This window comes from Anser cygnoides, chromosome 7 (assembly GCF_040182565.1).
Source record: "Anser cygnoides isolate HZ-2024a breed goose chromosome 7, Taihu_goose_T2T_genome, whole genome shotgun sequence".
NCBI lineage: Eukaryota > Metazoa > Chordata > Aves > Anseriformes > Anatidae > Anser > Anser cygnoides.
In genome coordinates, this window is record NC_089879.1 from 14756755 (window position 1) to 14771275 (window position 14521).

The window sequence follows — 14521 nt, forward strand, 5'->3', positions numbered from 1 at the left end:
TGCTGTGCGGTAAGTAGAAAAGCTCGCCATAACCCCAGTTATAGTTGTGCACAGAATACCCTAAAGAAATGGGGTCCCTCTCCTGTGAAGTACGTCTATAGGCATGGCTTATGGAATTGATGATGTGTATCTGAAGCTCAAAGGTTAGTAAGATCCAAAGAATTGCTGTATGAAATGATGGCAAACATTACGTGACATTAGAAGTAAGAGATTTATCAGTCACTTTCTCCTTGAGGAAAATTTCCACCAAACACCAAAGGTCAGACCGTTTCACAGCTCTTTACTGCAAGTCTCTTGCATCTGTGTGTAGTTATTCTTTTAAAAAAAAGAAAGTTCGCTGCTCCTAGTCTACACTGAGTAATGCTCCGTCACATCTGGCAATTTCAGTTCCCACAATTTATTTCAGCACCAAATTGTTTTGCTGCTATAATCTTGTGTTATAAAGTTGTCAGCAGCTGTGCTTACACTTCTCTGCATCCAAAGGAAAATTGGGGCCTGCAGTTTCTTTATTACTGTGGCATAACCTGAGGTGTGAATGAAGGACAAGAGCGGATATTTCTGCTAGCATTTAATTTTTCTGGCATAAAAGTAACAATAGCAATACAGCTGTATCTTCAGTGCTGTATGCAAGAGTTATTGTGGGCTTCCTTTGTACCACTGTGCTTTTGCTGTTGTTGTCGTGCAAAGCTGGAGGGGGCCGTTAGGCTTAGCAGTACTCGCCGTGTGTTTGCACCTTGCGTTGGGGATGCACGAGTGCATCACTTAAGGTGTATTTTCAGATGTAACCTCAGCGATGACAATTAGTTGTTGTGCTCTGCTCTGTAGCCAGTAGGAATTCTGTGCTCGTGTCTTTCTATTTCCCTATGTATACAGATCTGTGTTTTTTTTTGGGGGGGGGGGGGGGGGGGGGGGGGAATTATTATTAATTATTTAATTTAAGGGGCATAACTTCCATCCTGCCCCTGTTCTAATTATTCTTCCATGTTGGTGCTGGCTGCCTGGGACACCTGATTTCACCTAGATCATCACCTTTCTGTTGAGGCTAAACTGAACAGTCCATCTGAAAAGGCTACAGATAATTTTCCAGAAATTCTGGGAAGCCTTCTTAAAATACCAGGTATACTTCGTATTCAAGATGCAGCTTTGTTTCTGTGATTGAGATCCATCTTATTTTCTACTGTTAGCTTCTTAATTGGGATTTAGATATACTTGCTAGTGTTGTAGTGAAATAATCACTTGACTTAATAAAGTGGTGTTATTCTCGTGACGCACAAGAATTTTGAGGATGTTGTTGGTTAGCTGGAGTCAGAAGGCATGCTTTGCATTGGGAAAATCATGTAATGGCTTGCGACAGAGGTTTCTTTAACATCAGGTAGACTCTTACAGTCAGAAGTAAGAGCAAAAAGGCCCTTGGCAGTTCCTACCACACAGGTCAGCCAAGTATGTTCATATATCAACTCGGAAGCATTCAGTCAACTTTCACAGGTCTGTTTCCTGGACAGCATCAGATTTTTAAATGATGAAAGTGATGCAGCTAGATTTAGTTCCCTGAACAGAATCACGCTTCCATTGCACTTTGCAGACCCTCTATACATTTGAATATCTCTGCCTTTGTCAAACAGGTAGAGATGGCAAGGGGCTCTATGTAATTAGCTGAGAACCAAAAAGAAAGAGTAATGCATTGAGCTAAGGCAGTAATGAGTGCTGATATATAACCGACCGCCTGTGAAAAGGGAGGTGAAACTGAGACATGCTCCAAGCATTCGCTAGATCCTATCTGTGGCTTTGTAGATGCTTTTTCTGCTGGTGGCCTGTGTTTAAGTGGATTCAGCAGCTTGTGCCTCCCCTTTCTGGGCTGTTTTAGCTGAATTGTTTCAGCTGGTCTGGTTTCACTGGGTGGCTGCACTGCAGACAGAATGATGTGGGCCAGGGCCATGCTACTGGGAGAAGGGAACCTGCTTAAACAGGGCTGGTATGGGACATGAAATATAGCAAATATCTCAGTTCAACCCACACCTCTAGCACGCTTTTGCACCACACTAATTCATATCTCTTGAGGCTGGGGTGGAAATCACCCATATCCTGTGCTTCCACATATACAGCTCTTTGGGGACAGAGGGGGATTCTGCATGGTTCAAATGGACTTGGGCCTCTGCTGTCCCTCCTCGTGGCAGCCTGTGCCTGCCTGCACACCTGACTCTGGCTGATCGGTGCTACGAGCGGTGCTGTGCCCGTGGAGCAGCAAAGTGACCCTGCTGGAAATGCAGGCTCTATCACGGAAGGTATTTTTTGGATAGCTCAATTCCATCTACTGCAAGGCTGTTCTTAGGCATGGGCTGGGGTAGCATGATGTATGGGGATAAATGCTGGTAGTTAACGAATGTCACCTTAACTTCACCTGGCAGCGAAGCATTAACAGGTTGTCTCCAGCAGGAAGAAAGTTTCAAGTCTCTTTTTTCCTGCAATAAGTAATTCAGCACTGTTGGGTATGAAAAAATTGCCTTGAGTTGGAGAAATATTTGGGTCTCTGTATACAAACTTCTGTTCTGTGGTGTTTTTGTGCTGTCGAGTGTGCTCATTCTTGGGCTATTCAGCTCTTGTAATCTGTTAATAAACTTTCTGGCTGGTTGGTAGTTTCTTCTCAGTGAAAGTTAGTCCTTTAATAAGCCTCCTGATCTTGAGTTGAAATGTAAAACAAGCCCACCACCCTGGCTTGATCAACCATCCAGATTAGGGATGCGGTATCTGCAGCTCAGAGGCTCTTCCCACCCCCGCAAATCCCCGTGAAGATTACAGCTCAGCCTGCCAGGGCGACTGCTCTGTCTCGAGGTGGTGTTGAGGCAGCCACTGCGAAGTCCCCAGCTTTTGGTGAACTCTGCTGCAGAGACGTTTGATTAGAGATAAGGTTTCATGCCTTAACGAGATTCTTGTCTTGATACCAAATCACCAAAAAAAACAAACAACAAAAACAACCTTTGGCAAGAGTCAGGAGATGGTCCATGTTGTGCTGTTTGCCTTGCTATGCTCTGTACTCTGGAAACAAGCTTTATAAGTTATCATTTCTGGTTTGGGGGATTATTTTTTTTTAAGGGTGATTCTTTTCTTTAGTTGTAAACAGTGAGATGCGTCAGTGCTAACATAGGATGAGGAGATCTGTTTCCATTTCTTGCGCTGAGGAACAGCCTGATAAGTTGCTTGCTTTGCCCTCCAGTTCTCCGTGGAGAAGAGAGATTTACCCTCTTTCAGGGGACTCTGTGGGGCTCTTTTCTGTTTTGAAGGCAAGCGCATTGCAGCACTGTTGTTTGGATGTGTAGCTGTGTTTCCGCCATGCTTACCTCATTAACTTTTAAATGCCTTGCTGCGAGTTTGATATTCCATCAGAGAAAATGTGCTTAGGCTCGATTCTCCAAGGAAAAAGGGCTGCCTGGTTCAAAGGGATGCTTGACGAGAAGGGTGAGGATGGCCTGCTGCAGCTGCTGGTCCAGCGGTGGAAAGTCTTGCAGGAAGGGTGGTCAGAAGCACTTGCTCTCAGCGGTTCTTGTCTACTGCCCTAGCAGTAGGATGTGAGGATTCCTCTTCTCCTGAGCTCCCAGGGCTTGTTGAGGGACCTCGGCAGGTGATATCACATATTAGGTCTTCTGTTCCCAAGGTGTTCTAGTGGAAAAACGCTGGAGAAGAACTAGGTATTGCCATACGGGACTTGGTTACTCCTGTTCTTCCTTTAAACAGTTCCTATCTTAACGTCCTTCAGCAGGTAGCTGTTCTCTGTGTGCTTGTCTGTATTCCTACAGCACCAGGTTATTGCTCTTTAAGGTCCCTGGAAAGCCATTGTGTTTACTAAAGCTGCTGCTGTCTCTGGAGGAGCGATGCCTACAGTAAGTCCCCGAGCAGTGGAGCTCCATTCACAAGAACGCAGAAGCATGAGCTTTGGAAAAAGGATGGGCATTTTCAGTACTTGTTCCCCAGGAAGCTGAGATGAACTTGTTCTCACCTGTAGTAATCTAACTTGGCACCATTCAAATAAAAAGACTTCTCATCATAGGTAGATAAGCTTTTTTATTTTGCTGCTTGAATAAAAGAATGTTCACAACTTGTATAATTACATGGATGTCCTGAGACTTGGTTTATATTAATAACTGTCCTGTGACTTTTTTTTTCCTCCCTTGTTGCTTGGTCTTGCCTTTCTATTAAGATGCCTGTGACTGAAACAATCAAGTTTAATAGATTTTTGTCCTAAAAGAGACAGAATTCCCGTGTTACACAGAGGCTGTAGGATTTTTCTGAATTAATTCCTGCTTCAAATCCCATAGCTGTGGATAAATATATCCAATCTTGACCAGAAAATCTAGGCATGAGAAATCCAATAAAAACCTGATGGGACGGCGGTGGCTGTGTCCTGCTCTGTAAGGAGGCTCCTGATTTTATGGGTGTAAGAGCTGGGGAGAGCACGAGGGGAATGTGCTGGTGGCCAGCCCGTGTTTCTCTAACAACTCCTTGAGAATCCAAGCCCAGCCTGGTCTGGCGGTGCACTTCTGCAGTTTTCAGTTGCATCTTGGTAAAACTATCTTACAACTGGCTGAGTTTGACCAGCTTCCAGTTTTAGCCACTGGATCAAGGGATGGCTTTGAGAAGCTCTTTTTCCTGTTCTTAGATGTGTTTTCTTTTTGTGGCTTTCTCTAGCCTCCCCTGCCTGTCTCCCAAAGCAGTGTTTGGCTGCATTTGCTGTGCTAAGCATCCCGAGTGACCCGGCCCCTCTGCTATTTGCTGCTCTTCCTGTCTTTGTATCTCCTGCAACCTTACCCACTGCTTTCCTCCAAGTCTGAAACCTTTAATGGCCAGGGGCCAGGAACCAGTGCCCACTGGCAGTGGTTTCCCATTGACGCTAACATTTCAGGAACTGTCACTTAATCAATTTTAATCTGTTTTGTGTGTATTGGGCTGAATTTTTATTCCTTTTCTTATTTTTTTTGGCTGGTTCTAGTCAAAATACGTGGCACCAGGCCAAAAGTGGTACACTTATCTGAAAATATTATATTAAACCTGTTATTGCTAATCAAACTTTCAGTTTCATAACAGTAGAATTAAATATTTTTCTTAAGTCCGTGTTGATTGACACTCTTTCTGCTGTTAATTCCATGGTAGGCAAGTTCTCTGAGCTGTTCCATTGTTTTTGAAAGCCTTTATCAAGTTGAGTACTCATCTGTTCAATATTTTGATATTTCAGAGGGATAGCTTTTTTCCAGTCCCCTGGGACTTTTGAATATTCCACAATTTTATGGAATTAGACGCTACTGCGAATATTTTTTTTGAGTAAAAAATAAGAGTTAAAAAAATCATCTCCGTAGCATTTTAAGACTATTAATTTGGGAACGTTAAATAAACATGGTAGATTTTGTTGTTAAATAGTGTAGTATGCCATTCTATTGTACATTCATTAATATACTGCCATATTCTTATAGACTCTTACAGTTAATACTCATATCATGTGCCTTCTTTTTGGCTTCATCCTTGCTTACCTTAAAACTACGTGCATCACTTTGCTCAGGCCTTTGGAGCACTTCTGGATTTCGACTTGTTCTCTGCTCTGAATCCCCCGGCTGCTCCAGGGCATTGTTATCTCCTCTTTGTGCTTTCACTGACACATTATTTTTTTATTAACAGATCGGGTTTTTCACGATGCTTTTGGGGGTATCTAGTAAAAAGTTCATAATAGTTAAGAAATTTCTACAAAAGATGTAGACAGCTGGTGTCTTAATGATTTCACTCAATTTTCAGCTTTTTGAAGTTACAATTTTGAAGAACAAGCTGCTGTATGTTGGACTGCGTATTGTAAATAAATGCTGAAGAATTGGTTGCCTTATTTCCTAGTAGGAATCGATCTGTAAGACCTACTATACTTGAATACGAGCCAGGGCAGTGGTTACGTAGACTGAGATCTAGTTTACAAACCAGTAGTCGCAGGTTAAAAATGATAATAGCAGGCTTGAAGAGTTGATACAGATGTATGTTTTCATTTCCCCCTTTAGGCCCCTAGCTGTATGTATAAAACTCTTTCGTTCACTTCTTTAACAATTTATATAATAGCAAATAGTAAAGGCAGATTATAGCCCTTCTTTTCCTTACTACTCCCAGAATGATTTGACTTCCAGTAAGTGGTACATGCCTTGCTGCTTTGACTGGCTGCGTGTTTAGGGCTGAATTATGTAGCGAGTATTAAGGAATACGTTTGAGCTGTGCTGTTGCAGGGGGGGAAAAAACACATTTGTCACGAGTCTTGTGTTTCAAACAGCGTCAATGGCAGGCCAGAAGGGCACCCACACCTGAAGATCCTGCATTCCTGCTTTTAAAAGTAGGAAATTGTAAAGCTTGAAGTTAAACCGTCTTCAGGTGAAGTTTGTTGGTTAACAGGTTAAGCTTTTATTTATGGTTCTATTTGGATTCAGAAGGGAGGATGAAAATGCCAGAAAAGATGAAAATAAAACAGTTTAGATGCAGGGACAAAAATAGCGAAATTCGGCCATGCAGAAAACTGAATGGTCAACTCTTCTTTTTGTTTGAATTTCTGTACTTGTTACTTTTAGTGTAAAAATGGCACATCCATATTCTGGTTTGTCAGAGGATGTTTTAGAGAATAATGTTTCTTAAGTGCTGCTTTACTTCTGCAGCTAATAATTGTGGAATAGTAAATAACATATGTAACAAGCTGTGAATTTAAAAATGTACTCCACCCTTGTTTCAGTACGAAGGATTTTCTTTGTTCTTTCTGTATTTTTGCTTATTCCTCACTTACTTGAGAGCCTTCTGAGATAAGATTTCTTTAAGGTTTGCAGATGTTTTGTTTTAGAAAAATTATTTTTCTCCTAAATTTGTACACTAATGTAAAACAAAAGATGTTTTTTCCTTTTATAGGTCGCCAGTAACATTGTAAGTGTTAAGCGTGGCTACTTTAATTGTGAGGAGCATATCTAAAAGAGAAGCCTCTAAAATGTTGGCATCTCTCTCCCTTTTCCTCTTCCAATTCTGTTGTTCCTGCAACTTTTCCACTGGCCCTGCTCTTCAGCTGCCGTGAACTGTCAGACACAGAGATACAGAAGAAGAAGCATAGAAGCAGGAATTTAGCAGAGGCAGCCATGTTAATTTCTGTTCCGTTTGAAATGCAGGAAAATATCATCTGCCAAATGGAAAAGGACAATCGGTGGGAAAAGCAATGTTCTTTTCAAGCTTCTAAGAGCAGTGACAATGGAGAGAAAAAATACTATAAAAAGTAGGCAGCTCCTTTTTCAAGATTTTGTTTTCAATGTATTATGCATGATTAAATGTACACAGTACACAGTTGCTCTTTTGGAGTCCTAAATGACTGAATATTACATTGCAGGGCTCATATTGTCTTTACTGCATTGCATTTTGCATTTAGGGGGAGTAGGGCTTGGTTTCATGGCAGTTCTTACCAGTCTTTAGTATAATTTTTGAATACATTCATACTTCCCTTATTTGCCTTTTTTAATGTCAAGCATTGCACATAAGATGTTCTGCTGTTGCTATGCAACTGCTAAATCCAATATTTAATATTAATAAAAACCGAGTGGCATTAGCATCCCTGAGAACAGTGGGCTAGCAAACTATGATTGTACAATATCCAAGCTGTAAAACTTGGCAGGGACTTCAGTGTGCAATTGCATGCATGGCAAACTGTGGGGCATGAGTCACTGGCAGTTACTATTTTAAGACTGGTGAGTTTGAGTAAAATTTCTGAGCTCTTTCAATTTTTATTTATTTATATATGCGCTGTTTTTTAACAAAGAGATAAAGGATGAGGTTGGTTAGGTGTTTTACTTGGGAGCTGAATCTCAGATACAACATCTGAGGGGTCGCTACCCATGAAAAGGTCAGCATTATAAACCTATGGGTCAATACCCTGATTCTCCCCATTTTTCTTCTAGGTCAGGTTGGTCGGCCCTTTCCCACTGTTCCTGCCACTTCCTGAAGCCTGAATTGGCTTTTTTTGGAGGCAGTGCTTCTTCTCTGCCTGACAAGGTGCTGTGTAACGGGATGTTTTTCCGGTTTCTCCTTTTCCACCTTGTTTACTGATATTTTCCCCGTTTCTATTTACTCTTGGCTGCTATTTCACCGTCGGCCTTTCACACTTTTTTTGTTCTCCATTCAGTGCTTCCTGAGATTAGATTTTTAGTGTCAGCCTCAGATAGGCATTAGTTCAAGGATGATGTTATTTCTCTGGCAGTGCTTTGGCTGCTGAGGTTATATTGCAGACTACAAATTCTATAGGGTCCTGCATCTCATATCCAGTGATGTTAGTGCACTGAAACTCTTGCTGACACCCAGAGGGGTATAATGCTGCTTGTCCTTTCCCTTTGAAGACAAGACTGCTGTCTAAAAAAGCAGTAACAGTGGTATTAGATCTGTATATTGTCTGAGTTATTTTACAATTATTGCATGTTTGCAGTGCAATAATTGATTTCCTTCAGAGTATACAATCACTTAGTTAAAGAAACCACTGTAAAACTACCTGAAACTGCCCTTTTATCTGTTCCTGATTCACCCATGCATTTTTATTTAAACTTAAAACCGTATTTTTGTCTGTTAAGAAAATCCCTTTTTCTTCTACCTCTCAAAGATTCAGGCAAGTAGGAGAAGCTGCCTCGAGCTATATGCAAACTGTTACTAAACCTACAATGCGAAGGCAAGGGGGGGGAGGAGAAGGAAAAGCAGCGAGTGATAGTTTTGAGTTTTATCCCAATTGTAAAGGGAATGCATTTTTATTAGCAGGTGGACTTTGTCTGTGCCCCTTAAAATAATCTTTGTACTTCTCATTTTCCCTCTTGTTAACCTGGCTTCTCACCGTATCGGGTAGTTAACAGCTCTGTAGGTTTTACTGCCAGCAGGAGTTCAGTGTAATATTGATTTAACGTTTCCAAATAATGGCAGTAATTTTGGTCAAGGTTTTTCCTCTTTTGGGCTCAAATAAAATTGGTTAGATTTATTTTAAGTGCGGCGTAAGTCGTGGCACTGAAGTAAATCAGACTGTGTATTTTAGATGCAGATCTATGACATGAGCAGTGTAGTGATTAGAATTTGGTTCCTTAGGGGCACGGCATTGCTGAATCCCTTTCCTTTTAATTTTCTCTCTTCAAACCTGTAACTCTTCAGAAAATATTGATTCTAACATTTGCTGAAATTCAGAAATGTAACTGAATGCCACTCAGAGGTGGAAGAATGTGTTGTTGTTATTACTTAGTATTTGTTTTAAATTGCAATAGCGTACCTTATTTAGGTTTGGAGGCTTAAGCCAGAGAATTTTTTTTCATATAGCACTTCCCTGGTGTTGTGAAGCTCGTTGTAGGACCTAAAACTTGCTATTTTCTTTTCAAAACGGTTTATTTCAATGTCATATTGTTCTTTGTTTTTAACCTGGCTAAGTGCAGGAGTCAGTGGACTCTAGGCTGTGCTATGGTTTGCCAGTAGTTCAGTCATCATAATTGACCCATGCATCTTGTAATACTAAGAGAAAACACGTTGAGCTCTCTTCTTGGAACAGATAAATATAGAACTGCTATTGTGAATATTCTTGGAGTGACGTACGTAATCTAGAAAGCTAACAATTCTTTTATTTGCTTTTAGGGTTTGAAAGTATTCTAGAAGGCCTGTTTGGACCTGGATTATTAAAAGATCTCAGTTTGTTTAAAGGTATTCAATCTCTATGTTTGTATCTTGTTCTGCATTTCTAATGACAGAAGCAGCCCCAGCTCTGCCTCTAGAAAATGTGTGTTACCGTGGTGATTTGTGCTTTTTTCCCCCTCCCCCAGGCAGTGCTCACAGTTAGTTTCATATTGGCTAAAATTACTAATGAGTGTGCGTTCATCTTTATGTAGCTGGGAGTGTATTTGGCAGTGCTCGGGGAAAAAAAATATTTGTTGTGCGGAGATAAAATGTATACAGTTTGGTAATCTGGGGATTTGGAAATATGGCTGAAACGAAGCCTGCATCCTCAGAATGCAGGCAAGAATGTTGTGAAACAGGTATTTAATTCGGCATTTCTCTTTTGGCTCCAGTTGTGTCGCGGTTTATGAATATGAAGTAATCTGCTATTCCTCTGATTTACAGACTGTGAGCCTGAAGGTGTTTCTGATTGGTCTTTTGATGAAAATTGTCTTTTCTGCTGCCTGAGAAGAGAAAAAGTGAAGGTAACAATGCAGATGTGTGAAGCTAGTAGTTGTAGGGGAGGGACAAAGGGAGGGAGTTTGCTGCTCCTAGTTAACTGAACATAGAAAACCTGCAACCTCCTTCCCCTTTCCCCTCCTATGGAAAAAGGCTTTTTGAATTAAAATAACACAAGTTAATGAAGAGACTTGCTTCTTGTCTGCAACTTTTCCTTTGTGGTATGTGATGAAGGTGTGGTGGTTTGTTTTTTTGTGTGTGTGTAGTAGCTCTTTCTGTATTGTTTTTAATTTGTTTTGTGGATTGTTCAATTTTGAGTTCTTTGTAAGTGATCTTATTGTGATCATGCAACTCTTCCCAAGGGAGCCAAACTGTGGCTTGTGTGTGTTTACTACAGTCAGACACTGGGCTTATCTTCAGTATGGAAATATGGTCCGTTCTAACAAGCTAGAGTCCTGTTCTGTATCTTGGAATCTCTTTCCCTGTGGGCCATACCCTTTTATTAAAGCGCTCATGTGTATGTCAGGTTTTCTATTGTGCTTGTTTATAACCACGTCTCACCCTAAATGCGGACAAGTCAGCTTTGCCAACACTTTCACCTCTAGTTTGTTTTCCTTAATCAGATTATGGCTGTATATAAAACAAAGGTTACCATGCTGTACATGATTGTTGCTCGGCCCGTGTGTTGAAATAATGATTGCTCTGTAGCACAAGAAGGAAGGGTCATCTATCTTAAGAGTGCCAGCAAAAGAGTTTTCCCTACTACTACCTCCTGCACAGTGTAACAGTCAGTGCAGAGTGGTTCTCTGTAGACTTACAAAAGAACCACAAGCACCCTTTCCTCTGCAGCAGCTAACACGTATGGTTTGTTCATGAAGGAAGTACCTTCTTGTTGACACTGGTACTTGCTGCATTGCCAGTCTAGGCTTATTTTTGTATTACACTGTTTGTTAAGGCACTGGGAGGAGAGTTAGGAATGCTTGCGTTTAGAACAGATGTAAGGCGTAATAATTCTTCTTTGACACTGACAGCAGGTAAGCTTTATGTATACTTGTGACGCTAGGAGTCCTGTCTTGTTTGACTTGAATCATCTCATAAAAAGGTGAAATTCAATGTTTAGTGAAGTTCTATCTAACATGTTGAATTTATTAAGAAATAAATATTATGGGCTGGTCAGCCTCGTTCTAGGCTGGGAGAATCTAATGAAGTATGGGTGGATCTTTAAAAAGACTTAATCATCCTCATAGGCCCTATTTCTATTCTCAGTGTACTGGGCTAAGCTTTCTGTCACTGAGCACTGGAAATGTATTCTTCATGCTAGAGGTAGTTGAGGTTCCTAACCTGGTTGCCCATTGTACTGTTTGGGATCTTTTAAAGGGACAAAAAAGATGCAGGTGTGGTCCCATCTGGCGTTGCTCCAAGGAGCAGTTTTTGCCATCAGGGGTCTAAAGAGATTTTAGGATTGTGTGCACAGAATGACACAGAATGCAGCAGGGGTGTGCAGCATCGTTAGGCAAAAGCAATAGGTGAAAGGAAGGAGGCTACAAATTTTGGCTGTCCAGAGACAAACGTGAGTTAACAAAGGCAAATGTTGGTGTCAGTCACTACGGGCTTGGGTAGAATAGTTTTTATAAATAGAACCCAAGCCATTTCTGTTGTTTTACACTTCGGTAGCCAAAAATGCTTCTTTAAGCCATTTTTCTTACAGCTGATTGATAAACAGAGACAGCAAAGAGCTGTGTACACAGGCTTGCCTGCTGCATGGCCAGATAACAACGAGCTGTCTAGAGGATGAAGGAATGGGGAAAAAAGGGTGAGCCAGTCCCTTCCCATCAGACTTGTGGCTTCTCTGTTAATCCTGGTGATTCTCCTCACGCTGGGCCCAGAGCTGTCAGAGCTGCTTTGGAGCACATGGGATTTTTCTTTCCTCTCTTCCTGCCCACCCCCAGCCCTTAGATCACTTCCGCTGTATTTTCTTGGAGTGAGTGAGGGAATAGTATGGTTCCTCTGAGACCTAGTGAGTGCTTCGTATGTTGGCTATGGGAGATGGCGTGGTGGGAGTGCTCCCTTTCCTGTGTGGGTATGCTAAATGGCTTCATTGCTGGCCATCACAGGTGTCATTAGCTTGCAATATGAAGTTAAATATTACTCACTTACGGGGGGTCTTCAAATAGCGTGGGTTTATCACCGTCATTTGAAATAAAACCTCGGAGACTTGATTGTTACAAAAAAGTTTGTAATTTGTTTTAGCCAAATGGTGGACAGTATTTAGCTGACAGACTGAAATAAATTAGGAATGGTACTAGTTTGGTTTGAAATCTCTTCCATTCAACATCTGTAATGATACGTTTAAGTCTTCTTTTTAGGAAGTTGCAGGCTCAAGCTTCTAAAACTGCTAAAACCCATATGTTCCTGTACATAAAATGGTTGCAGTTGTGTTTTCTGTGCCTCAGTCTCTATTCCGCATTTTTGTTATTGATGTGCATCCCTTTGCCTTTTTAGGAAGAGAACCAAGTAGGATGGGATGATTTGGGTTTCTGCTTGTATGGTGGTGAGTTACAGAATTAAAAGGCACGTAAATGATGTTGCAGCTGGGAGCAACACAGACACTCACCTTCTAACCCTACACAGTTGTGGCTGGCCTTTTCCAAGGAGCACACCTCTACCAATACTCCCTCTTAGATTAGTGACATAATTAGTCAAGGTACTAGTGTTGTTAGTGTTAGGTCAGAGGTTGGACTAGGTGATCTTGGAGGTCTCTTCCAGCCTAGACGATTCTGTGATTCTGTACCCAGTTCTCACCTCTGAGTGGTGTGTAGGTACTCTGCCTGACAAGTTCAAAAATAATCTTTGGTGTGTTATCTGGATTTCATTTGCTTGTAAGAATGACCTGTAATTTAGGAGACTGGTAGCTGTGTTTAAAGAGAACCGAGTCCTGGACTCCAGGATGGGAGTTGGAGGCCCTGGCTGGCTTATTGGCAGGGCTGCTTAAGGAAGAAAACTGCCCTTACTCTCCCACCCCTTTCAGCGATGTTAATTCTTGCTTTTACAAGCAATCAGATTCAATTACATGCGTTCTTCAAAGGATGGGGAGCCATCTGCTGAAGTATTCTGAAGAGATTAATTTATTTGTAGCAGTAGATCTACTTGCAAATGCATGGATTTTTTTTGCCAGTCAAAATACAAGATGGTTTTTGATAGAGGAATGGACTTAAGTGTGTTCATTTGAGAAGGACAGTAAAATACAAACCGAGTCAGGAGCTAAAATCTCCCAGACACATTTTTGCCCATATCCAAAGGGTTGTATGCAGTTATGTAAAGCTTTTAGAAACCGGATTTTTTTCTTCCATCATAGAAAGCAAAATACAACAGCACAATAGCTTCGGTTGTGTGACCAGAGAGAGCAGCTAGTTAACCAAGGAGCTGCCACCAGGCCATTAGCACGTGCCTGTGTGCAGGGGTACACATGGGCACTGAAAGACAAAGTACAAAGTCAGCAGCTCCAGCAGCGTGCTCACAGTGAAAGGAAACAGATCGTGTTCTGTGGGGCCAAACCCGGTGAACTCTCAGTTGGCTAATCTGCAAATGTGGTAATTCCTGGTTGCCTCTGGGCTTTATCCTTCTTGGGGAAGATTTAAGATGTGTGGTCGGTTTTATTTATGTCTTGCCCCTTTTCCTTCTAAAAGGCTGTGGTACACAAGACCTATCAATTCAGATGAATTGAACTTTATATTTGACTTCTTAATTATGGTTCTTAATTTTTCAGTGTGGCTTGTTAAGAAAACTGACAGGGCTATCCCTACAGAAGAAATCTGTGGCTCCATCTAGAATGTTTGTGTCAAAGGCAGTAGTCTTGCCTGTTACTTGCTGGTACGCAGAGCTCAAGCCTGCTTTCAGATTTTTTTGGTAAAAAGATGCAGATAGATAAGGTCAGAGAAAAGCACCAGTAATAAGAGGAAATTGGGAAATGAATCCTTAAAGAAGGCTTCATTTGAGTATATTCCTTTGGAGAAAAAAAATACAGCTGTTTAAAGCTACATAAAGGAATTTTTACTTTTGTTTAAATAAAAAAAAAACTAAAAGGGGAGGGAAACGACACTAATCTCATTAGTTGGTGGGAGCAGAACAAGAAGGATAATACTCTAAGCACATTAACTATTTTATAGATATATTTAAGCTGTAAAAATAGAAAGAGAAAAAACGACTTCTGGAGTCTCCCGTTGCTGATGGCAGAAGGTTGAGCCTGGTGTTTGAAGTACCATAAAATACCCCGGCTTTGCTGTAAGGGCCTCTAACAGCTCTCCTGATTGTGAAGATGTGTGGTAGTGTACAGCGTGTGAAGGAGCCG

The 14521-nt window shown here is 41.3% G+C and overlaps 1 protein-coding gene across 1 annotated transcript in view; it reads left to right on the plus strand.

Annotated features, from left to right (window-relative positions):
* Positions 1 to 14521, plus strand: part of LCOR (ligand dependent nuclear receptor corepressor) — a 59255-nt gene that overhangs the window by 19714 nt on the left and 25020 nt on the right. The window contains exons 2-3 of the mRNA XM_067001004.1: positions 9637 to 9702; positions 10120 to 10199. Coding sequence (XP_066857105.1) covers positions 9637 to 9702; positions 10120 to 10199 — 146 coding nt within the window. The remainder of the gene's footprint in view (positions 1 to 9636; positions 9703 to 10119; positions 10200 to 14521) is intronic.